The 27,311-nt window shown below is 32.7% G+C and overlaps 2 protein-coding genes across 3 annotated transcripts in view; both read left to right on the top strand.

The window, feature by feature from the left end:
- The window catches only part of LOC143080214 (low-density lipoprotein receptor-related protein 12-like), a 29,209-nt gene extending 23,554 nt beyond the window's left edge, over window positions 1-5,655 (top strand). Inside the window, exon 13 of the mRNA XM_076255939.1 lies at window positions 42-5,655. Coding sequence (XP_076112054.1) covers window positions 42-889 — 848 coding nt within the window. The 3' untranslated portion in view covers window positions 890-5,655. The remainder of the gene's footprint in view (window positions 1-41) is intronic.
- Window positions 5,656-12,580: 6,925 nt separating this feature from the next.
- LOC143080212 (heat shock factor protein-like) overlaps window positions 12,581-27,311 on the top strand; it is a 40,120-nt gene continuing 25,389 nt past the window's right edge. The window contains exons 1-4 of one of the 2 annotated variants that reach the window (XM_076255937.1): window positions 12,581-12,744; window positions 21,310-21,418; window positions 26,289-26,419; window positions 27,157-27,287. In XM_076255937.1, the coding sequence (XP_076112052.1) occupies window positions 12,619-12,744; window positions 21,310-21,418; window positions 26,289-26,419; window positions 27,157-27,287 (497 nt within the window). In that variant the 5' untranslated portion in view covers window positions 12,581-12,618. The remainder of the gene's footprint in view (window positions 12,745-21,309; window positions 21,419-26,288; window positions 26,420-27,156; window positions 27,288-27,311) is intronic. The other variant, XM_076255938.1, reaches the window with a different exon arrangement.

Raw genomic sequence — 27,311 nt, 5'->3', positions numbered from 1 at the left:
TACTTCAACTTTTAATTAAATTTATTAAATTTTATTTACAGATACCAGTAACTTGATAAAGATAGCAGCTGTGTGTGGTGCTTTGATTTGTGGACTACTTCTTGTCGTAGCTTTAGGGTGTACATGTAAACTCTACAATCTCAGAGTACAAGGTCACAGACAAAGACATGAAACTCCTTTGTCAAGATTGTATTCAGAATTCATGAGAAGACGTGCTCCTCCTCCGTATCATGAGGCCATGCTCACCTCTAGACCTTATGATGAAGTTAGACGAGATTACCTTGAACATCTACAGCAGACAGGAAACAGACCTCCTTCAAGGAGAGGAAGACGTACTCGCAACAGAAATCAGCCACAAACAGGAACAGGAAATGTTGAGGGAGAATCTCAAAATACATCAGATAATGCTGATAACAGGGAACCAGAGGAACAAGATGGTCTTGCAGAAGCACAGAACTCTGTCAATATAGATTTCGAAAGACAAAATTCAAATTCTTTACTTATTCTTCCAGAAAGTAGTTCAGACGAGTCCGAAAGTGATGATAATCAAAATGATTCTGTACAAGTGAGCATCTCTGAGGAAAATGTTGTTACAGCCTGTTACAGGAGAAGCAGCCAAAATAATAAAACAGAATCTGACTGTGAAGACGTCGATCAATCACATTCTACACTACCAGATCCTGATTGTCAATCAGCTGATGTCTGTAGTGTAGACGCTACAACCATAGCATCATGTGATAGTATAGATGAAGCTTCTGACAAAACTATTGACATCGTTGTTGAAACTCTTCCACGAAGACGTCATAATTCCGAAGGCTCTCTCAACTCTAATGAATCAGTGGACAATAATAGTTATGGTGAATTTACAATAGCTGAAAATGTGATTTGATTAATTGTCAAATTCCATACTGGAAAAGATGTGATAATATTTTTTATAAAACACTTTTGTGACATATCTTTTAAAGAAAAGTTATTTACATTTTAAAACTATACTTGTTTTGATTATACTTTATTGGAGTTTTTGAAATTTGCTTTTATCTAGAAGGAAAATTATTTTAGAGAATTTAATTTATTCCTCTCCTGTTTATCACTAGAATTTACTTATTATTTTAATCATAAGACAAGCTCTTTTTTTTTTTTTTCTTTTTTTTTTTTTTAAATATCTATGATCTTTGAAATTTTAAGTATCAAAACTTTAAAGTAAATGTATTTAAGATTGAGATATAGCTAGAATTTATATATATAAAATTTGATTTGCATTTATATTAATAAGAATATTAGAGATATTAAATATTGTAGTTAGGAGAAGCGGCGACTATTAAGTTGTTTGTTTTAATTTATTTTTAAATTGTGTGTCTGATAAAACAAACTTTGATTTCTGCAAACATAATTGCCTCCTCTCAATGCATGTACCAAGCTTTAACTATCATTTTTTGTATGCATCCCCAACTTTCCTTACAGCTTAATTTTAGTTCCTGAATCTTTGTGTACATCAATTTAAGATATTAAGACTTTATGACATCTTTTTTTTTATATTTATTATTAAATAAATGAAAATTCAATATTATTTGTATATTCAACGTACATGTATATGTTAAAAAAACAATCACATGCATTTACCAGCAAAAGCATAATTAAGAAGCTACAGCTACAATGTAAATGATGAAGTGTAACAGGTCACATTTTCATGTAAATTTTGATATGGGCTTTGCTCATTGTTGAAGGCAATATGGTGACCTAAAGTTGTTTATTTCTGTGTCATTTGATTTTTTTGTGTACAGTTGTCTCATTGGCAATCGTATATACATGTATACCACTTTTTTCATTTGTACAAGAGATTGACTCGTCACATATAATGGATTTTGATATTTTTTATTGTCAATTATTAGACCAAAAAAAAGGTAAAAGTTTCATTTTTCAATAAATATCACAAGTCTGTGGAAGAGAACCATTATTTTTTTTATTGTGTATGACTATCTCATTGATATGTTATTCCAGACTGCATATAACCTGTACTTGTCCATTCCATTGTTAAATTCTATTTTTACACTCTTGTATAATTTTATGATATTTTCAAAGATCTCAAAACTTTTCTTTTAAATGAGAGACGTTTTTAGAAACATTATCATCTATTTACAATTTAGTTTGTATAGCAAATGCCATAATTTTCTATTTACATGTTGGATGAAATGTGTTAGGAAAATTTGTATAATTTTTCTGTCATAAATGACAAATTTTAAAAATAGAACTAGAACATGTAAACTTTTCTACGGGATGAAAATACAAATAGATAATGTTATACCGGTAATGCTATAAACAAATTAAATATTATGCGTAATGATAAAAGATATTAAATATCAGTTTCCAGGGGCAGATTTAGGCAGGGGCATGGCGGGCGTGCGCCCCCCTAAAATTTGCAAAGCATGGGTTGTCCTCAGCTCAACAAAGTATCTGAACAGACGACGAATATCAATCTCGTCGCATTGCATCTGTTTTAACATTCAAAGAAGTGTATAAAACAGTAAGTTTAACAAAATCAACGTGATAACTAATAAACTGACCTACGGTTTATTTATAAGTTCTATAAACCCGCGGTTGGGTAGGTTATTTCATTATGGCACGGCCAAGAAAACAGTCCTGTTTAAATTCTCTCTTAATGAAAGATAGGAATACTGGTTCAAGCTAAAGGTCCGTTTATTAATTTGTATCATTGTTTAATATCTCTGTATGATATCTATATATGTTTGTCACTTTCAACCTGTAAAGTTTGCCGAAGCATACATACATGGTAAAGGCCCCAACCCGTACTACCATATTACATAGGATCCCACGAAAATAAATATATCTTCGCAAGGACCTCATTCTGATTTTACTGGTTTGCGGTAGAAATGTATATAAAAAGTTTGACACGATCTCCGGAAATAGAAGAAAAGAAAAAATTAAGAAAAGACAATTAAAATTGCTGCATGGCAAAAGAAGAAATTCTTGTTTTCAAAATCTTATATTGGTCGGTGAGCTATTATTGAGTCAATGAATAGAAGCTCACAGATTTCTTGTTAATTATGGTGATTGCAGATTGCAAGGGGTGAATTTGTGCGGGTTTAGCTGGAAACTTAAATTTCTCGCTAATTTTACCACAAAATATTTATTTCTCGCCACGCTTGGTAAGATATCTACATTACACCCTCTCTAGAAGAATATTTCAATAATTTCGATAATAATACCTCAAAAAAAATTTCGCCTCGCTCCGCTCGTCTGAAATTTAAGTTTGCGCCCCCCTAACCGAAAATCCTGGATCTGCCCCTGGTTTCTAAATATTTGCCCTAATGAAACAATCTTCCCATGAGTACTACCATTTATGAAATGTTTCAATTCTTGTTAGAGGACAGACATAGATACTTCTTCTAATGACAGTGTAATCTATCACATAAACAATCATAAGACAGACTTTAATTTATTGGAAGATGTCTGTGGCTATTTAGTTATCAGATACATGCCAGAAACCCTTGACCTCATTTAAATATTACAAAATACTTATTAATTCTGTTCCTGACTAATCATACAGTAGACTGTTTTGGTATTTTGTTTTTTTATTATCATAAAGTTATGTATGGCTTTCCCTGTGAGCTGCAAAACTCAAACTGAGAGCTACCTAGCATACTGGGAAAAGTTTTGAGAAGGTTCTAAATCACTCTAATTGTCTCTAGTCCAAATAAGGGATTCTTCTGTATCCTAATGACAAAAAGGTACTGAGCATGTGCTACACACATATATATTATGATGAGTTTTGAATACACAACTATTTAATTTATAAAATAAGCTCCTAGCAGAAATTTAACTACTCTAAATCGTATGGGAATTCATACATAGACCTTTCTATATGTGCATTCATAATTAATATATGTACAGTGTACATTTCTCATTATAAATTTGTTATATCATTATTGAATAAAGTTGTAATCATTACTTTAACTTTCATTGGTTTGTTTAGAACCCTATTAGAATACAGCTGCCAATTTAGAGCCATAATATGAAACAATTGCAGCTTATTATTGCTTTATTACCTTTAATATGTAATATATTAATTTTAAACCATGTTGTAAAATTAAAAACAAATTATAATCTTTCCTGAGAAGCTGAATTGACATTTGTAAGAATATATACTTTATTTTTATTTTTTTCTGTCTTTGAAGGTGGTACCTAACACTTCAGGGAAATAACTCTGTAAAATCAGCTAAACGTTTTAATCACGTTGTATTGTTAACGAAATATTTAGCTCCTCAATGATCGAAATTAGTGTCAAACTGCTATATATCCAACCATTTTTTTTCCGAGGAAGTGATTGGTTCAAGTTTTTTGAAATTTTAATATTTTTTTCAAAGGGTCAAAGAAAATATTTTGTGAAAATTAAACAAGCCAAATTAATTTAGTCAAGGTGTTGGGTATCACCTTAAGTTGAACTAACCCTGTTAGCAATTTCAACCTCCCATCTCACCATATTGGTATACTTATAGATACAAGCATCAACTTACTTTAGGAAAATCAATTTCTCAAATGTTGATTTTCTGTATGTAAAAACAAATAGCTGCAGCAGAAATATGATAGCTCTAGACACTGCCGAAATAATTTCTGTGTCTAGTTTGAGTCTATGTATTACTGAAAACTTGTCAGTTCCTTTCTTTTATGAAGAAAAACACAACCATTTTTAAAAGTGGCCTAAGATTATTTAACCAATTATAGAGACATTTGTATATCTTAGTTTTAATTTTGTTTTAGTTGTTATTTAAAGTTGTATATTTTTGTTGTTACTTTTAGATTTTGTTTCTTTTTTGTTTTTCTCATTTTAGTTATATTATTGAATGATATAACCAGAATAGTACACATATATATACCAAGTACAAATATGTAAAACAGGGGCAGATGCAGGAATTTTCGAAAGGGGGGGTGCAAAACATATGTCCCGATACAAATGCATTGATCTGCAAAAATAAAGGGGGGGTGCGCACCCCCGGAACCCCCCCCCCCTGGATCCGCCACTGTAAAATCACTTATAATACATACTGTATTTGATTTTTTGCAGTGAATCCTTTTATCTGATATTCAAATTGTTGATACATGTAAATTAAATAGTGCTGTAGACACTTAAAAAAATAATAATTTGGTAATTTTTTGTTCCTATTGCAGAAATAAGTTGTTTATTGTTTTATGATATAGATGATTCGATTTCATGATGAATTTTTATTTTACTTTTGATAAGAATCACTGTTACTTTTCAACTTGAATCAAGTTGACCGAATTAAATTGAATTAGATATTTAATTGTGAGTGAATCATTCATAGAATTTTATACCAAATCATTTATTGCTGGGTCATATGATTATTGTGTATATAAAGTACTTAATTCAAATTTTCAGACAACACACTGGAACTTTGCAAACAATTTTAAAGGATAAAATGAGAATAATTTATCCTTGTGATTTTCCTAAAAAAAAGAGTTTATTTTGTTTGAAATCATTTATCTATTTACACATCACTCCCCTGTAGCCTATATTCTATAATTTGATGATGAAACATGAAAATTTAAATTAGAATATACAATCATTGTACAACAATCTCTCATATCATGTTGATTTTATAATAAAGGATGTAGGCTTAATATGGTGTTGTGTATACATTTGCTACCAATGTTAATTCCTACTAAGACTGTCTTACTGAGTTGTGTGGTAGTTCAAAATTAATAAGGAGTTTCATGTTCTGCTCCCTGTTTTGCCATCAATAACAAGTCCAAACTAGATTCATATGTAGTTCAGGTTTAGATAAATATTTTCCTTATTGCAAAATCTTGCTTATGATGTTTGTGTTCAGGTGTAAGTCCCCATTACATGTTTGCGTTTGGATTCAAGTTTGTTCAGATGTAAGTCCCAATTACACGGTTTGAATTCAGATGTAAGTCAACATTACACATTTGTGTTCAGATGTTAGTCCCTATTACACATCTGTATTCAGATGTAAGTCCTCATTACACTTTGTTTTAAACTGTCAGGCTCTGTTACGCTTTGTGTTCAGGTGAAAGTTTCCATTACACATTTGTGGTCAGATGTTAGTCCCTATTACACATTTGTGGTCAGATGTAAGTCCACAGTACACGTTTGTGGTCAGATGTAAGTCCCCATTACATGTTTGTGTTCAGATTTCAGTTTACATTACACGTTTGTGTTCAGATGTAAGTCCTAAATACACTTTGTGTTGAACTGTCAGGCTCCGTTACACTTTGTGTTCAGGTGAAAGTTTCCTTTACACATTTGTAGTCAGATGTTAGCTCCTATTACACATTTGTGTTTAGATGCAAGTCCCCATTACACATGTGTTTTCAGATGCAAGTCCCCATTACATGTTTGAATTCAGATGTAAGTCCATAATACACGATGTGTTCAGATGTAAGTCCCCATTACACATTTCTGTTCAGGTGTAAGTCTCCATTACATGTTTGTGTTCAGATGTAAGTCTCCATTATACGTTTGTGTTCAGATTTAAGTCCCCGTTACACGTTTGTATTCAGATGTAAGTACCAATTACACATTTTGTTCAGATATAAGTGCCCATTACACGTTTGTATTCAGATGTAAGTCCCCAATACACTATGTGTTCAGATTTTAGTTTGTTCAGATGTTTGTCCCTATAACACATTGGTGTGCAGATGTAAGTCCCCATTACACTTTGTGTTCATGTGTAGGTCACTATTACACGTTTGAGTTCATGTGTAGGTCACTATTACACTTTGTGTTCAGATGTAAGTCCCAATTACACGTTTGTGTTCATGTGTAGGTCACTATTACACTTTGTGTTCAGATGTAAGTCCCCATTACACGTTTGTGTTCATGTGTAGGTCACTATTACACTTTGAGTTCAGATGTAAGTCCCCATTACACGTTTGTGTTCATGTGTAGGTCACTATTACACTTTGAGTTCAGATGTAAGTCCCCATTACACGTTTGTGTTCATGTGTAGGTCACTATTACACTTTGTGTTCAGATGTAAGTCCCCATTACACGTTTGTGTTCATGTGTAGGTCACTATTACACTTTGTGTTCAGATGTAAGTCCCCATTACACGTTTGTGTTCATGTGTAGGTCACTATTACACTTTGTGTTCAGATGTAAGTCCCCATTACACGTTTGTGTTCTTGTGTAGGTCACTATTACACTTTGTGTTCAGATGTAAGTCCCCATTACACGTTTGTGTTCTTGTGTAGGTCACTATTACACTTTGTGTTCAGATGTAAGTCCCCATTACACGTTTGTGTTCATGTGTAGGTCACTATTACACTTTGTGTTCAGATGTAAGTCCCCATTACACGTTTGTGTTCATGTGTAGGTCACTATTACACTTTGTGTTCAGATGTAAGTCCCCATTACACGTTTGTGTTCATGTGTAGGTCACTATTACACTTTGTGTTCAGATGTAAGTCCCCATTACACGTTTGTGTTCTTGTGTAGGTCACTATTACACTTTGTGTTCAGATGTAAGTCCCCATTACACGTTTGTGTTCTTGTGTAGGTCACTATTACACTTTGTGTTCAGATGTAAGTCCCCATTACACGTTTGTGTTCTTGTGTAGGTCACTATTACACTTTGAGTTCAGATGTAAGTCCCCATTACACGTTTGTGTTCATGTGTAGGTCACTATTACACTTTGAGTTCAGATGTAAGTCCCCATTACACTTTGTGTTGAATTGTAAGTCTCCATATCAGCATTGATACACACTTTAGAATTGTTATTCAATGACTATAAAGAAAATCTTCTATACAAAATAAAAACTATAGAAATATTTCTTCACCTTTCGTTTGAGCAGGTGAGTGTATTATGGAATCGGGAACAGCATATTTTGGCTCACATTTTACTCTTCTTGACTACTTGTAATCTATTCGTTTCATATGTCCAGAGACATATATACACATGTGTATATATGTCTCTGATATCTTTGAGCTTTTAAATCTGCAATTTGATTGCAAACTTTCCGTTTTTAATTTTAATTTTAGCAACGGCTAATTACTTTGAAGTCAGTTGCTTTAATAAGTTGCCAAAGCTATATATCCCAGGTGTTTATGTGCACTATTTCAGTCATTTACTAATTTAAAGTGATAATGTAATCTAAAACATGGCCGACATTTTTGATGAGTAGGATGAATTTAATCTGTCCAAAAACTTCTCAATCTATAAGAGAATGATGCACAAAAATACAATCAAAGACAAGCACAATTGGGTTGTAGATATAAATTAAACATGACACTAACATTGAAACGCCGATCATTCTTGTCAGGAAGGGTGTGCTAGCTGTGTGGCCAATGAGATCCAAGATGAATATCTTACCAAGAAAACGAGACTGTAATTATCAGAACTTGTTGTTTTGGGTTAATGTCACTATACATATTCCTCAGTATGAACCGATCTTCGAAATATCTGAGGCATAATTGTTGAATCTGGAGTTTTAGTACCAAATTGGAAAAACTGTTCGAATTTTAACAGGATATTTATCTGTCTAAAAGTCAAATCGAAAGCTTTAAAAAACACGTTCATTCACAGCCACGGTTCTTTCATTTCAACTTTCGCTACACGAAGCAGTTAAAAAGCCTTTAGACAGGATTTCAGGGGTTTCTTTCGTGTAAATGCAAAGGAGGGTACAGCCCTTTTAAATTAAATGTGTTAGACAAAAGATGTTGTGCAATACCCGATGCTATATAATTCACTCACCTGTTCAAACGAATGGTATAGAACTAGTTTTGTGTTTTGTAAATAAGGTGTACTGTATGGTTTAACCGTCTTTCAATGGCAACTCTGTAGTGTGTATCAGTGCTTTTTTTCACAAAAATGCGCTTAATTTTTTTTTGGGTCATTAATCAGGCAGATAATTTTTTGTTCGTATTAATTTGCATTTGTCATTTACGGCTGGGCCTTTTGGGACTTGCTACAGGTAACTGCTTTTTGCAAGACTTTTAAGGCCGAACGGCGACAAAGCCATGGCTGAAAAAAAAGAAAAAGGCCAGCAGACAAACAATAGTACACAAAAAAAAACACTACATAGAACAATCAAGACTGAGCAACAAGAACCCCACCAAAAACTGGGGGTGGCATCAAGTGCCACGGAAGGGTAAGTTGATCCTGCTCCACATGTGGCACCCGTCATGTTGCTTATGTAAGTAATAACATCGGTAGGTCTCATTTGGGTAAAGGGGACGGGACTGTAACTTCGACATTAGGAACATATCTGCTATCATCTGTAAAACGGATATTCCATAACAGTAAACCAACTCGTGATGGCGTCTTAAAAAGCTTTCAAAGAATGATTTTTTCTTCACCATGTACTTGGAACTCTTCGTTTAATAGTTTCCACTTGTGCTAACATTCCATACGTCATTTGGTTTCTGGTTGATCTTATTTTTATATCTTATCTATATTGTAATATCTTTTACCTTAAAAAAAACTTACTGTAGAGATACGTGATGTGTTGTTGCATATTCTTTTATGTACCTTACGAGTTTGTATAGTCCACTGATAGAAACAAGAGACAGTACACCCAGTACCGTGTTCACGCACCTGTCCCAAGCCAGGAACATATTCAGTGGATGTCTCAGTTGCATTTTGAGTGTTTATTTCATTTGGAGAATTGGGTGTTGGTATTTAATACAAGTAGTTACTATTTTTTTTTAGACTCGATGCGATTTAGATTAAATTATAAAGCCGTATATTAACTTCTTCGTGTTTTGATTTTGTGTTCAATGGTTGCTGTCTCATCCAAGTGACACACATATACGCAAAACTGAATTTTTACCGTAGGGCTATTCACGATTATGCTTCGTGAGATTTGTTTTTCTTAGTGACTCATGACAAATTATGTTGTTTATAGACACACTTGAGAGGTAAAAATACATTTGTATTATACAAAAAGAAATCAATGCTAATTTCGGACTCTGCTACCTAGAACTTAACGGAGAAATTTTAAAGTTTTAATTTTTTTTAAAGTGACACTTTTTTCAGCTAATTAAGTAGGGAAATAAACATGATAATATTTTTATAAAGACTTAAGTCATAAAAGAATGAAATCTTCTTATCGGAAAATGGGTTTATTAATTAGTTCAAGGGGGTGTTATGACCTCCTTGGTTAGTTTTAAAAAGAAAGCCATAAAGTAACTCGAATTGTACATCTTTAGTTTACTATATTGCAGTACTTATGTAAATATGTAATGAATTAAAAAGAGTTTATCTGTATATATTCACACTACCGTATCGCTGTTTTTTGAATTAGTTTTAAAAAGAAAACTATAAAGTAACTCGAATTGTACATCTCCAGTTTACTGTATTGCAGTATTTATTTACTACAAAAAGAATTTTAAAAAGTGTCTCTGTAAATATTCACACTACCGTATCGCTGTTTTCTGAATCACCTAAAAACATTGTACACAGTAATAATTTACATATCTTTCATGACGATATTTAACCTGATAAAGATGGACGTCTTGAGGGCACACTCGTGTCTCTTTCGTCACCTTTATAGCATGTCACACACATGACTGATATCCGAGGCCGTATATTTTGCTGCTTTTTTTTTTTTTAACTTATTCAATTAGCGTGATACTAGTGATTTTAATATATTAATATTATATATTACGTACATTAAAGAGTTTTCTGTAGACTAACCTGATTTACCAGTTGGCATATACAATCTCTTTTAAAAGCTACAAATAAAACCATTGAAAACCATAGTGTTGTTAATGTATTTTAAGGTATTTTTTATGGGGGAAAAAGGGGGAGGGGTCAAACGATTGAATGTTTCAATATTTTTCAAAAATATAGTATGTATCTTGCTATTCAAAAAAAAATATAATAAAAAAGTATGGGTCATTGTGGGTCATGCGGATCCTGTTTCATTGCATAATCTGTTAAATTAATGTTCATTGAAATGGCTCAAATTATCTTTTTTTGAATTTGAAACATGCCGCTAAATTTTTTTCCCAAATTATAAAAGTCTTAGCTATTTAACATGTTTAAGATCGCGTTTCGTATTTTAATATTTATAAAAAAATAATGGATGGTGTGGTATGATTGCTCAGAGTATTGCCACTGAGACAAATCTCCGCAATAGACCAGATGACTCAGAAATTAACAACTATAGGTCATTATACAGCCTTCGACAATGGGCAAATCCCATACCGTATAGTCAGCTTTAAATGGCCTCGAAATAACAATGTAAACCAATTCAAACGAGAAAACGAACGGCCTAATTTATGTACAAAAATATATGAACGAAAAACAATGTGTTACATTTAAACAAAGACAACCACTGAATTAAAGGCTCCTGACTTGGGACAGGCACATAAATACAGAATGTGGCGGGGTTAAACATGTTAGCGGGGTCCCAACCCTCACCCTAACCTGGGATAGTGGTGTTCATTTATTGACGTCATCTAGTTAACCACCGAGATGACCTGACAGTCATATAAATCTATATCAACATAAATATAGATACAAATAGATGCCAAACACGTGAACCTTTTCTAGGACAGTCTGTTTGATTTTATATATTGCCGGATATGTTAATCATCGTTTGTTTACTAGAATGAGTATTTGTTCATAGAATCAGTTGATCAACCAACTAGTTGCTCCTTTTGTTTCACTTTCGATGTTAAGAAGTGAATACGTTATCAGTTATGCTCCTTATCGTATGGTGACAAAACAGAACCAAACTTGCTGTTAAAACGAATTATTATTTCACTATTTCACTTTCAAGGAATGACTCTTTGGTTGCAAAAATAAATGCACCTTGATAAAGATTTTGTAAAGGTTTTTCATGGACAAGCCACTTTTGTGGGAATACGGAAATAAATTAAAAAAAAAACGTCAAATGGCAAATAATAAATGCACCATGCCGAAAAGTTAGCACCAGAATATACCGAAAGAAAAATTATACTCTAGATAAATTGCATGTTACGATCAGTTACACAAATAAATTGTAGTAATGTTTCAAAACTTGCATATGTCATTAGAGATCAGAATGATGTTCATTTTCGGCTATTTGACTATCGCAGATGGTGGAAGTCTCCCATACTTCTTATTCATGTGTTATTATATGACCCCCCTCTTATATAGATTACAAATCTGAGACATGATAAATAGAGATAAACATTATTGAATAACATTATGATGTCAAGTTAATATTCTTCTGTACATCTTCAAAGTACTGTAAATTTCATCATTTAATTTAAGTATTTTTGAAATGATCTCAGATCTATTTTGGGACTATTTGTTAAGATATAACTTCTAACCAAGGCCGACCAACAATCGGTGAAATGCAGACTTCGGTAAAAGTCGGAGAGTTGACAAGGTCATATTAAATGAACCCTTTAATCTAAATGAAACATTACACAAGCACCATGTAAATTCTGGAACACAAAAACAACTCAGCTCAGCAAAAGTCTTTTTTTTTTGGTTTTTATCTTATTTGAATATCTAGAAACTATGTTATAGAACTTTTTACAAGAAAAAGTGCCGAAAAATTATCCACTTTCGTATAGTGTTGATTCGATCGGCACATGCGCTAACAGAAAAATATCTGGATTCGTGATGTCGGATATGTACATTGTGAACAACACTTCTCAAAACATGCCTAGCACTGTTCCAGCCTTTCTTACAAAGCTATGGACACTTGTGGAAAACCCTATGGTCGATGATTTGATTTGTTGGGGCGAGGTAAACTACAACAACATGACATAATCACAAAAATACAATAAATTCACAAAAAGGGGGAGGGTGCTATTATGCTGTCAAATTCAGTTAACTTAATTTACCTGTTGATTTGGAAAACACTTGTTGCCCGTTTACTTGTAGTAAAGAAAAAGCCCCACTGAAATTGAGACATGTGTGATATAATATTTTTATGCGATACATGCTTAATTTACCACAAAACTGAAATAGCGGTACCTTGAAATTTGAATGACCTAATAAGACTTGTTTTGACCTAATAACACTTGAAATTTTAATAGTATCTGCACAGACACTGCCTTGGTGAAGAGGTTAGTGCAATGGACTACTAACACAAAGGTTCCTGGTTCAATTCCCATTCCAGGATGAAAAATTCAGGGACTGAATTTTCTGCTCTTCCTTGACACCATTCACTATTATGGTCTTGAGAAAAATGATGGAAGGGGACGATAAATGACTGACCTGTGTTAAGAGAGAGCCATGTCTCTTGCACTTTCAGGGCTTTCCATTGAAATTGAAGTAGGAGGCTGAATTAAAATTATAGATGGCTGTAACATGCGTTCGGCGAAGCCGGACGCCCACCAAGCTATAAGCTTGGTGCCTTACGGCAGGGGGTCTGGTGGCCGCTCAAGGCCCCAGAAGCTCTGGTATAAATAGAGCAAAATCCTGCATTCTCGCAATCTCCTGGCACTTAATTTCATCTTTCAAATGACCATTTTTATGTATGAAATTAAAGATACACATGTAGAAAAAAAAAATCTCGAAGAAATTTCATTTTTTTTTTTTATGTTATTTTATTTTATTTTCATTACCTTATGCTTAAAATTCATTTACTTTTAAAGGAGATTTATTCATATAATAATCCGGTTTGTTAAAAAAATCTTGATCGACAGTCTGTGCCAAAAACTATTTGAAGCACTAGCCCTATGGGCTAGTTAAAAATAAAAATTACTAGCCCGAATTTATATGTACTGGACCGAATAAAATCTGTGTCACCGGTGAGGATCACGAAGTGATCCGAACCAGCTAGGGGGGTTTGGGGGCATGCCCCCCCACGAAAATTTTGGAATATTAGATGTAAAATCCTGCATTCTGAGGTTACATTTTTGTATCTGGAAGTGTATATAACTTTTCAAAAATATAGAGTTTTTTCTCCATGTAATATAAAAAATTCTACTTTCCTTAAAAAAAAACTTTCTCTAAAACTGTTGACAAGACGGTTTAAGACTTTTTTCTTTGAATTTAAGACATACATGTAAAATAAATATATACATGTAGATATTTATAAACCCCTTGCCATCACATTTTGTTGAAATTAATTAAATTTCTCATTCAAATTTGACTTTGGAAGTTAAAGAGATCATCTTTTCTGATACAGACCAAGAAAAGAAGAAAATAAATAAGTTAAAATTCTATTCTTCATATTTTTTCATATTATTTTTCAATTTGCTGAACAAATCCTGTTCAAATACAAATACAGATACAAATTTGACTCCTTTTCCCTGCTCCTTACAGTAGCTACAAAACATAACTAGATTCTCGTACTGGAGCCAGGGTCAGGGACGACCGTCCGTCCAATGAGTTTTAAATTCTCTGACCCGTTTATCCTCGTATTTTTTTAGCCTCCGTAACTTGGTCGGACTTGCGAGACGGCCTTGTTGGTGCCTTTCATGGTCTCGCACTTTCCGACAGTGAAGCCATGTATATTAAACGATGTTTGTGACCAAAATTATGTGTACTTTCGAAGTGAAAACAAAACTGATTCCACTTCTTCATAAAATTAACGGTAACCAGTCACTGAAGTCGTCCTAATAACCAATCGTCTAAAATACACACGATGTCAAGCGGGCAGTTACAAATTAATATCTTCCGACGCAAAAATGTTCAATGTTTTTTTATTTTCTGTTATGATTATATTTTATTTAGTCTATTCAGCGTAAATCAATCAATAATTACCAAAATTTGACATTTTCAAAACACGTGGTACTGACCGTTTTCACGCTTTTTTTATTTTGAACAATCGGTTATTAGGGAGACCGTCAAAACTGGTTTACGGAATTTTTGCAAGGAAGAGAGTATCAGTTTATTAATATCGATGGCGTTGGTTGACATTCTGCGTTAATATAACTTACGGTAACGATTAAAAAAGTGCACACAGATATGCACTAGACCGGTCGGACTATCGGCAGTGTACATTAACTAGTCCGAGCTTATTTAAACTAGACACGGGCTTCGGGCTACCGCTTAACGTCGCAGACTGGATCGATTTATTTTGCATAACTACGTGCATTAATTTTGTATTTAAACCATACAATTATTTTCTCAAGCATTGACAGAAAATTGATGTTCCCCTGATTTTCTCTTTTTTTTTGTAAACTATTCAATAAGTCGGATACATAAATCATTTGGAAATTAAGAAATAATTCATGGGGGCTTGAATATATCGTTATTTTACCACGGGTTGGCCCTTTAAGACAAATATTTTACCCTGAGCGATAGCGAGGGGTAAAATATCGGCATAAAGGGACAACCCTTGGTAAAATTTAGATATATTCAAGCCCCCATGAATTATTTCGATTCTGATAAGACAAATATAGCAATTGTTTTGGTTCAAAGCGCACTAGATGGAGGCAAATATTTGCCGTTCCCATAAATTAACCCACTTTAAGATTGGCGGTAAAGAACGGAGCAAACAGATTTAGTGACATGCTCAAACTATTTACAATAATATATTTAGATAGATTTGGATGAATTTTAATGATAATTTACTTATATATCTTCTATGTATATAAAACAGGGCTTATACCACATTTTAGTATTGTTTGTTTACGTTTCATTCTGGTGATGATTTTCGGTATCAGAAGCGTGTATTTTCCCGAAAAATGCTTAAACTATTACGTTATCATTCTATGACGTCGTGTACTCCATCCATAAACAATCATATGACGTGGGAGTACAATCAGAACAGCCCAACCAATATATTCATATTTTACCACGGGTGTGTACTCAAAGCGTTTGAAGGACGTCATGTTAGAATGTTATTTATTTGAGGTCGAGTCGACAATATTCTACTTTCGTTTTTGACCTTGATTCTCTGAACACCACGTGGGCTTTGAAAAATGAACTTCAAAAGAGACTGTTTTCCATATTCTGAACAATATGATCTACTAAACTTTCTTTAATTTGACTGATATTATTCCATAACATAAGATTGTCATCCTAATCTGATTGTCTTCACGTTTTAAAAGCCAAAAAAAGCCAACGAGTTAATGACCATCGGAACGTCTCTATCGTTATCCTTCAATGGCCACCGGAACGTCTCTCTTGTTATCTTTGAAAAGAAACGATGCATTCTGACTTTAAATAGACAACCAATCAGTGACCTGAATTCATGTGAACTATATTTAGCCCAAGGTAAACACTGACTTTTCATCCTTGTTTATCGTGACCGCGACTTTGCGACAATACGTCTCTCGGCTGCCTGTAAACATTTGAAAAAGATATTTTTTTCTTTTTGAATTTATATTTTTGTCAGTGAAGTAGCCGTCACTTGAAGCCACTGTAAACGGCGGATTTCCGCCGGCTACCGGCTTCAATGGAAAGCCCTGCACTTTCATGACACCCTTGTAGATTTCGAAAAAAAGAGCAGGCTAAAATTATGCTCCTACAAGGCAGCACTCGCACCGGCAAAGTGGAAAGGGATTAACCTTTAGACTGCTGTATTCATTTCTATTGTACTTTTGTGTATTGCTAAATAAGATTTTAATCACTGATGAAATAAACATTTTCACTTACAATTGCTGTATCTTTGTAAATATTGAATATTCATCAATAAAAGTTATATAAAAAAGTATCGTTAGATTCTGTATTTTTTATTTATTTTATTTTTGTGTGAGTCTCTGGTCATTTTTTATCTGAACAGGTGCAAATAGAGGTAAACAAAGGTAAACTTATTTTTTTTCATGTTTTATTAACAAATCCATCAATGTAAAAGTATCCATGACTTCAGAATTGAACCAATATAGTTTAAAATCTCTTGTTTAAGAACTAGTTCCATTGTGATTATCAAAAAAAGAAGTCTCTTCTCAGACCAACAGCTTTTTTTATGGAAATATTTTCCGGTATTTTCCTCCCACTTTCACTGCGCCGACTTTTACTTCCATGTACAAATATATTTATACGACAAGTTCATTGTTATAGCTTTCATCAATAAATAATCTTTACAAACTTAAAGTTCAGATCTATCAATGTCAGTCAATATTGATTCACATTTGAAAGGCGAAATGATAAATATCACAAATCCTGTTTCATGTCATCCATTTTGAACAAGGTCTGGGAAACCCTGTGGTTCTCGCTTTAAAAGTCTTCTGTTCGCAGTTTTGATAGAATGTTTCTATTTCCATCTACACAACAGCCTGTGTGGATTTTGTTTTTCCACCTGCCCACCATGGGCAGCCCACCCGTGTCCACGCTAGCTATAATCTCTTTTTTGTAAATATAATGGTTACAAATGCTTATCTCCTTTTTTCAAGTGATTTTACTTGCAAGTCTTAAGATTAAACAAAAGAAATTACATGCCCACTCCTATGGGTGGCAGAGTGGACAAGGTAGAAAAATGCGTAGCAGTAGCGGACTGCTTTATCGAAACGATAATAGGCGCTCGTAGCAGTCTAAGGGTTAATAAAAGTTGCAAAACTTGTTTCACAATCAACTATAAATAAATATGTTTAAACTACACAGCCACTGACTCTTACCGTCTTTTGGTATGTATAATGCGCACATTTATATTCTAAGTCATGTTTCTTGTAAGAGGGGTGCGTGTTATACATGACTACAAACAACTGTTTAAAACCATTCAACAAATTATGATTAAAAACGTGATAATCCCATAATTGTAACCTAAACGAATTTAATTAGGAACAAGGTCAACCTGTCACTGATTTGTTTTGACATTGATTAGACCCGTTGATTGAGGTGTGATAATCCTGATTAACAGCTAGAATCATCAAACAAAAAATAAAAACAATAAAAAACCAATTGTTCAGAGAACAATTGAAGGTCTTTCCACCAGTAAGAATCTATTTAAAAATGAAAATATTAAAATTTGATTTTAAATGTCAATTTCAGCATCAAATGACAGTTTATTCTACACTGATTCCAAAAATATATGGTTTCTACATGTATATAGAAAAATATATATAAATGGGATATAATATTTTACTTCTGGTTTAAAAAGTTTACTTCTGGTATTGTTTGATAGTTTACTTGACACTGATTCCAAAAATATATTGTTTTATATACTTTTACATTGATTTAATACAAAAAATAGCTACTTCCGGTTGACAAAATGTCACTTCCTGTTGTCTTTTTGAAGGTCACATTGCTTACAACCTAATGTAAAAAGTCCCATGGCTTTATCATGTGTACATATGAGGTAAAAGCAAAGGTTAAAATCTAGAGCGTTTAATAAGCATATGACCTTGAGCTCAATTTCAAGGTCATAAACCAAGGACCTCAAATAAAAAGACTCTAGTGCTCTACTTTATATTGTTAATGAGTTATATTGCCATACGTATGATATTAGATATAAAAAGAGGGAAAACTCTCGCCAAATGTCTACGTACCATTTCGACTAAGATTTATGTTTTATGACATGTCGTAATTAACAATTTTGTGAAAATATTTTGTTTGTATCTTATATGATTTCTGAAAATAAGAGATAACAAGCCAAAATCAAAATTTTAATCATGACCTTGACCTTTGACCTTGACCTCATTTTCATTTTTTTGGACCAAGGACCTCAAATTAAAAGACCCTAGGCTTCTAACACTTATGGTTTTCCAGATAAAAATGCATATCTGACACTTATATCAAATATAAAAGGGGAAATAACTCTCATATGGAGTCTCCGGATAGCTTCGGTCAAAATTAATCTAATCATCCTGAGGATATAACGAGCAATTTGGTAAAATAAATTTGTCGGTTTCTTATACGGTTACGAATATTAAGCGATAACAAGAAAAACAGTGTTCGGGGAGATAACTCTTACATTGAAAAGATTTTGGTTACGCGGTGTCAGTTTCAAAAGCATAATAACTGTTCGATATCATATACCATATGTCTAAACTGATATAAAAAAAATAAGATTGGTAGGTTTATGCAGAAGACTTAATTGTTTTATAATGAACCAGAAAGAATTTTTAGCAAAGGTCAAAATCTAGAACGTCAAATTGACCTTTGACCTTGACCTATATTTGGGGTCATAGGTCAGTGATCTCAAATCAAAAGACCCCAGGTCAATCACTCGTATGGTTGTGGAGAAATACTGATTTCAGATACAAAAGGGGAGAAAACTCCTATAAGGGTTAACCAAAACTCTTCGACTTAATAGGTTGAAGTTGCGCCTTTTTGTAAACAGTTATTTGGCAAACACATCATATCATTTTCTGTCACAGTTTCTTTGGAATAACGATAACAAGCAAAATTTTAAATTTATAACATGACCTTGACCTTTGACCTTGACCTCAATTTCCTTCAAATGGACCAAGGACTTCATATCAAAAGACTGTAGGCCTCTACGACTTTTAACGTATGAATCTATCCAACAAATCGCCTATCTTAAATTTTCAAAGGGAAATAACTCCCATAAGATGTCTTCCAATCACTCAAGTCAAAATTAACCAAATCATTCTCAATAGTAGACGAACAATTTGGTGAAAACAGTTTGCTAAAATCTTTTACGGTTTTAGAGATATAGCGATAACAAGAAAAAGGGGATGCGGGGAGATAACTCCTATAAGAATAAGTGTTCGGTCACACAGGGTGAGTTTTGAAACCCCCATTACTGTACAACATCATTGGCCAAAAATCCATTCGATATGTTGTAAGACAAAAAAGCATCTCAGACGGCAGAAGAAAAAAAAAAAATAATCAGAAGAAAAACAAAAGGTCTTTCTACGTAAAGTGGAAAGACCTAATAATCAGAAGAAATACAGTAAGGTCTTTCCTTATAGAAAAAGGAAAGACCTTAATAATAATCAGAAGAAAACCAATAGGTCTTTCCACCGAAAAGTGGAAAGACCTAATGAGATTTTAATAATTTATTACAGCACTAATGATATTAATTAAAATTATTAGACTGATTCGTAATTATTTATTGTTTGAATCAACAATAATTTGGACATTTAATCTTGCACTTGATACTTAAACTATTTATTTAATTTTGTTCAAAAAATTTATCTCAATCTAATGAAATTCTTATTCATTTGTTAGAATACTTTCTATTTCATATTAATGACGTATTCCATACGGAATTCTCCGACATTGGTGTCCATTTAAAAAACTTCCTGCTTACGGATAAACTTCCTGTTTGCCGATTTTGGAGCTGTAACTTTTCCAAAAAAGTCTGGGAGTATTATATGACTAATAAACTTTTTTCTCTTGTTTCTTGGACCACAAAGGGGGTGCACACTATACACAAATGCGCACTATACACACCAAAAGACAGTAATTATTCATGACATGATGAAATGCAGTGCACAACTTGACAATTACCCACACCAGGGAAGCAGGCGATATTATTGTCCTAGTTTCCAGACTGCTCTAAAGAAGCATGAGGGAGAAGTTTACATGTATATCACTCTTGATTTCTATAAAATTCTCTGATAAGGGATTTCATTCACCTTATCTTATGTCAGTTATTTTAAGCATGATTAGAAATTCAACAAGACTTCACAAAAGCATATATAAAATTATTCTTAATTATGATAAATCTATTGCTTGATACTTATATCCACTTGTCATTAATATAGATAATTACCTTGTAACCATTTAAATTTCAACATGTTCAAGGAACTGTGCATCAAACAAATACATGTATGGCCAAATTTATCCAACTTCAAAATTCAGGTTTCTATTGATTGCTATCTATTATGTATAACTAACTATTAAAAGAAGGGATCTTGCCAAGGCATACAGCACCTGTTCATGTGAAGCAAGATTTGCTTACCCTTCAAGAACATCTGAGAAAAGGCCAAACAAAAAAGTATGTGTGTTTACTGTACCCCTAACTACCCTAAAGATTTTTGGCCATTTTTGATTAAGTACTGTTAAAGTCACAATGTTGCTCCCATAGACTCACAAAATAAAAAAAATATAAATAGTAAAATCGCTACCTACGTACCTACCCTATTTTTTCAGCATGTGACATGTACAGAAAACACACATACTTTTTTGTTTGGCTTAACTCCCTGATTTGTAGAGTTGAGGGTTGCTCAGTCTTTTGTTTTCCATGCTGTTTTTTTATGTACAATTATGTAATTGATCCCTTTTAAATTGTGATTCTGAAATTATTTTTTGATGGTGCATCCTTAGAATCCCTTATCAAACCCTATTACAAGGTCTGTTCAGGAAAGCTGACTTCCCTGGAATTAAATAACTTAGACATGTTAGAATGCTGGTATTGTTTGTTTTATTTATCATGTTGATTGTATAATCTTATTGGTTTTATCCTGTTTTTTTCTCTGATACTAACATTTTATATATTTATTTCAGAATGGAACCAGTTTCCATGTTTATGATCAAGGCAGATTTGCAAAAGACATTCTACCACATTACTTCAAACACAGTAATATTGCCAGCTTTATAAGGCAACTAAATATGTGTAAGTAGTTCATTCCAATTAATGTCCAAAAGTACACATGTACAAACACTGGTGTTTTTAAATATGCAAGTTCATTTGCCGGTGTAAGGGTTTCTTTCCCCTGTATCAATTTTCTTTTTTTGGCTATTTCGCCAGAAGCCATATTTTTTTGGTACTTCAAGCTGTCAATTCCATATTTGATTGGTCAGACTTTCAAGCTCCTCACTTCCAAGCATTTTGTGTTTTATAGTTTTGAAAATGATAAGAAGGAGATAAACACATGAACAGATTGACTTTAAACACTTTTTTAGCTCTTCGGGCCAAGTGAGCTTTTCTCATCATTTGTTTCCGTTGTCGTTGTCGCCCATTGATGTGAACTTTTACAAAAATCTTCTCCTCTGAAACAACTGGGCCAATTTAAACAAACTTGGCCACAGTCATCATTGGGGTATCTAGTTTAAAAAATGTGTCCGGTGACCCGGCCAACCAACCAAGATGGCCGCCATGGCTAAAAATAGAACATAGGGGTAAAATGCAGTTTTTGGCTTATATCTCAAAAACAAAAGCATTTACAGCAAATCTGACATGGGTGAAATTGTTAATCAGGTCCAGATTTATCTGCTCTTAAATTTTCAGATGATTCGGACAACCTGTTGTTAGGTTGCTGTCCCTGAAATGGTAATTTTGCTGTTTTTATACGACCGCAAAATTTGAAAAATTTTTCGTCGTATATTGCTATCACGTTGGCGTCGTCGTCGGCGTCGTCGTCGTCGTCGTCCGAATACTTTTAGTTTTCGCACTCTAACTTTAGTAAAAGTGAATAGAAATCAATGAAATTTTAACACAAGGTTTATGACCACAAAAGGAAGGTTGGGATTGATTTTGGGAGTTTTGGTCCCAACATTTTAGGAATTAGGGGCCAAAAAGGGCCCAAATATGCATTTTCTTGGTTTTCGCACTATAACTTTAGTTTAAGTGAATAGAAATCTATGAAATTTTGACACAAGGTTTATGACCACAAAAGGAAGGTTGGGATTGATTTTGGGAGTTTTGGTTCCAACAGTTTAGAAATTAAGGGCCAAAAAAGGGCCCAAATAAGCATTATTCTTGGTTTTCTCACAATAACTTAAGTATAAGTAAATGGAAATCAATGAAATTTTAACACAAGGTTTATGACCACAAAAGGAAGGTTGGGATTGATTTTTGGAGTTGAGGTCACAACAGTTTATGAATTAGGGGCCAAAAAGGGGCCCAAATAAGCATTATTTTTGGTTTTTGCACCATAACTTTAGTATAAGTAAATAGAAATCTATGAAATTTAAATACAAGGTTTATGACCATAAAAGGAAGGTTGGGTTTGATTTTGGGAGTTTTGGTCCTAACAGTTTAGAAATAAGGGGCCCAAAGGGTCCAAAATTGAACTTTGTGTGATTTCATCAAAAATTGAATAATTGGGGTTCTTTGATATGCCGAATCTAACTATGTATGTAGATTCTTAATTTTTGGTCCCGTTTTCAAATTGGTCTACATTAAGGTCCAAAGGGTCCAAAATTAAACTTAGTTTGATTTTAACAAAAATTGAATCCTTGGGGTTCTTTGATATGCTGAATTTAAAAATGTACTTAGATTTTTAATTATTGGCCTAGTTTTCAAGTTGGTCCAAATGGGGGTCCAAAATTAAACTTTGTTTGATTTCATCAAAAATTGAATAAATGGGTTCTTTGATATGCCAAATCTAACTGTGTATGTAGATTCTTAATTTTTGGTCCAGTTTTCAAATTGGTCTACATTAAGGTCCAAAGGGTCCAAAATTAAACTAAGTTTGATTTTAACAAAAATTAAATTCTTGGGCTTATTTGATATGCTTTATCTAAATATGTACTTTGATTTTTGATTATGGGCCCAGTTTTCAAGTTGGTCCAAATCAGGATTCCATATCAAGTATTGTGCAATAGCAAGAAATTTTCAATTGCACAGTATTGCACAATAGCAAGAAATATCTAATTGCACAATATTGTGCAATAGCAATTAATTTTCAATTGGAGTTATCTTTCTTTGTATAGAATAGTAGTTGATAATATATATGGGAAATTTGCCAGACATGACTATGATGTCATTTTCTATTTTTATTTGCCAATAACTTTATGTAAATAACTTCATTGGAAATTTGCCAATATAAAATGTTGCTGATGAAGCTTTTTTTCCTTATCTTATCTAAAATGTTTTTAGATAATGTATGTTGGACATTTGCCAGACATGACTATGATGTCATTTTCTATTTTTATTTGCCAATAACTTTATGTAAATAACTTCATTGGAAATTTGCCAATATAAAATGTTGCTGATGAAGTTTTTTTTATTGTTTTATACAATAAACAATGTATATTCACTTTTACTACCAACCAATCTTTACCATTCAGTGATAACAAGCACTTTATTTTACATTTTAATATTTTATGATGTATTTAAAAGAGTAGTTATTGTTGCAAACTCCATTAGAAATTTGAATTGATATCAGTTTTGGAAAAAGGGAAACGGGGATGTGAAAAAAAGGGGGGGGGGGTTTAAATTTTTCTCATTTCAGATTTCATAAATAAAAAGAAAATTTCTTCAAACATTTTTTTGAGAGGATTAATATTCAACAGCATAGTGAATTGCTCAAAGGCAAAAAAAAACTTTTTAAATTCATTAGACCACATTCATTCTGTGTCAGAAACCTATGCTGTGTCAACTATTTAATTTTAGATTTAAAAAGTTTGAAGAAATCTTTAATTGATTTGTAAAATCTTGACATTTGTTTTGTGTAAAAAAAAACCATGTAATGTCAAAAATTTTATCACAATCCAAATTCAGAGCTGTATCACGCTTGAATGTTTTGTCCATACTTGCCCCAACTGTTCAGGGTTCGACCTCTGCGGTCGTATAAAGCTGCGCCCTGCGGAGCACCTGGTTAATTATTGGCCTAGTTTTCAAGTTGGTCCAAATGGGGGTCCAAAATTAAACTTTGTTTGATTTCATCAAAAATTGAATAAATGGGTTCTTTGATATGCCAAATCTAACTGTGTATGTAGATTCTTAATTTTTGGTCCAGTTTTCAAATTGGTCTACATTAAGGTCCAAAGGGTCCAAAATTAAACTAAGTTTGATTTTAACAAAAATTAAATTCTTGGGCTTATTTGATATGCTTTATCTAAATATGTACTTTGATTTTTGATTATGGGCCCAGTTTTCAAGTTGGTCCAAATCAGGATTCCATATCAAGTATTGTGCAATAGCAAGAAATTTTCAATTGCACAGTATTGCACAATAGCAAGAAATATCTAATTGCACAATATTGTGCAATAGCAATTAATTTTCAATTGGAGTTATCTTTCTTTGTATAGAATAGTAGTTGATAATATATGTTGGAAATTTGCCAGACATGACTATGATGTCATTTTCTATTTTTATTTGCCAATAACTTTATGTAAATAACTTCATTGGAAATTTGCCAATATAAAATGTTGCTGATGAAGCTTTTTTTCCTTATCTTATCTAAAATGTTTTTAGATAATGTATGTTGGACATTTGCCAGACATGACTATGATGTCATTTTCTATTTTTATTTGCCAATAACTTTATGTAAATAACTTCATTGGAAATTTGCCAATATAAAATGTTGCTGATGAAGTTTTTTTTATTGTTTTATACAATAAACAATGTATATTCACTTTTACTACCAACCAATCTTTACCATTCAGTGATAACAAGCACTTTATTTTACATTTTAATATTTTATGATGTATTTAAAAGAGTAGTTATTGTTGCAAACTCCATTAGAAATTTAAATTGATATCAGTTTTGGAGAAAGGGAAACGGGGATGTGAAAAAAAAGGGGGGGGGGTTTAAATTTTTCTCATTTCAGATTTCATAAATAAAAAGAAAATTTCTTCAAACATTTTTTTGAGAGGATTAATATTCAACAGCATAGTGAATTGCTCAAAGGCAAAAAAAAACTTTTAAGTTCATTAGACCACATTCATTCTGTGTCAGAAACCTATGCTGTGTCAACTATTTAATTTTAGATTTAAAAAGTTTGAAGAAGAAATCTTTAATTGATTTGTAAAATCTTGACATTTGTTTTGTGTAAAAAAAACCCATGTAATGTCAAAAATTTGATCACAATCCAAATTCAGAGCTGTATCACGCTTGAATGTTTTGTCCATACTTGCCCCAACTGTTCAGGGTTCGACCTCTGCGGTCGTATAAAGCTGCGCCCTGCGGAGCACCTGGTTGGTTATTATCTTGAATATTATTATAGATAGAGATAAACTGTAAACAGCAATAATGTACAGCAAAGTAAGACCTAAAAATAAGTCAACATGACCAAAATGGTCAATTGACCCCCTAAGGAGTTATTGCCCTTTATAGTCAATTTTTAACAATTTTCATAATATTTGTAAATTTTTACTAATTTTTTCCACTGACACTGTAACAACTGGGCCATGTTTATTATAAATAGAGATAATTGTAAGCAGCAAGAATGTTTAGTAAAGTGAGATCACCAAAACCCATTTTTGTCATGAATCCATCTGTATCCTTTGTTTAATATTCACATAGACCAAGGTGAGCGACACAGGCTCTTTAGAGCCTCTAGTTTTTACACTTTTCCCTTCTGTTTCTCATGAAATTACTGTATCTTGAGCTCTCCCTCACAGTATTTATGTTTCTATTACCATGATTACAATGTGGAAAAATCAGTGTTATAAAATATCTCTAAAGCTATCCCACCTAAAGAGCAAACCCTTGATTCATTTGTTTGCCTCCTATTGCTCCCTCAACAATCAATTTAAAAACAGTACTTGGTTATATCTCATAGGATTAAGAATTAAACAATTATATTTAATTTCAGATGGTTTTAGAAAAGTTTCTCACATAGAACATGGAATCAAAGATGAAGCAGATGACCTTGAGTTCCAACACATGTACTTTATTAGAGGCCAACAACATTTGTTAGATAAGATCAAAAGAAAAATAGCAGGGGTAATATTCAAATACATAATATATATGTAAATATCTGTACTTACATGAAAAGGTTATTTAAAATTTGGTATATTTACTTTTGATTAAAAATACTTAAAACTATTGGCCATTCAACCATTGGTTGATGCATAAAAACAGGGTCATATACATGTAGGAATAAAAAAATATCAAAAGGAAGATGCTTATATTAAAGTCATAAGAAACCTCAAATTAAAAAAAATGATGCATATGTCTTTTTTATAACAAAATGGATAATTTTCATTATTAAACTAATGTACATATACTTTTTTTCTGAAGAAAATTCATTAATTTATCCACATTTAGAATTTTCCTTTTTTTTAAAATTGCTTGCTTCCAGGAAGCAATGCATCAACATATTTTCCGTATTTAAAGTGACCCTAGCATGACCCTAGCATAAAAATCCTGTGATCGCAATACACATAGATCTGTCAATGAAATAAACTATTATCTGAATCTACATGTTATACAACACGTTCTCAATAGGTGACAATCGGTAAACTACAGCTTCAAAACACAGCTTGATTTTCACTTCATAACAGAGTGGAAAAAATGATGATTTTACGATATTTTTGTGTAAAAAATGATAAAATTGTGCACTAAAGACTAAGTTTATGATATATACATGCATTGCATCAAGAATTGCATAAACATTATTTTTCACCAGTCACTGGTTTCATATGACTTTAAAGGTCCTCCGTGATTTTTTTACTTTTCAGACAACTGCACAAGTGAAAACTGAGCCAATGCAGGAAGTTCCACAACAAGATCTGACCAATGTAATTACAGAAGTCCAAGTGATGAGAGAAAAACAAGAAACTGTTAATACAAAACTTTCCTCGATGAAGAGGTAATAAGAATATATTTAAATATT

Source organism: Mytilus galloprovincialis, chromosome 6 (assembly GCF_965363235.1).
Source record: "Mytilus galloprovincialis chromosome 6, xbMytGall1.hap1.1, whole genome shotgun sequence".
Taxonomy (NCBI): Eukaryota; Metazoa; Mollusca; class Bivalvia; order Mytilida; family Mytilidae; genus Mytilus; species Mytilus galloprovincialis.
Note: the sequence above shows the minus strand (reverse complement) of the source record. Positions and strands in the feature narration are given on the sequence as shown.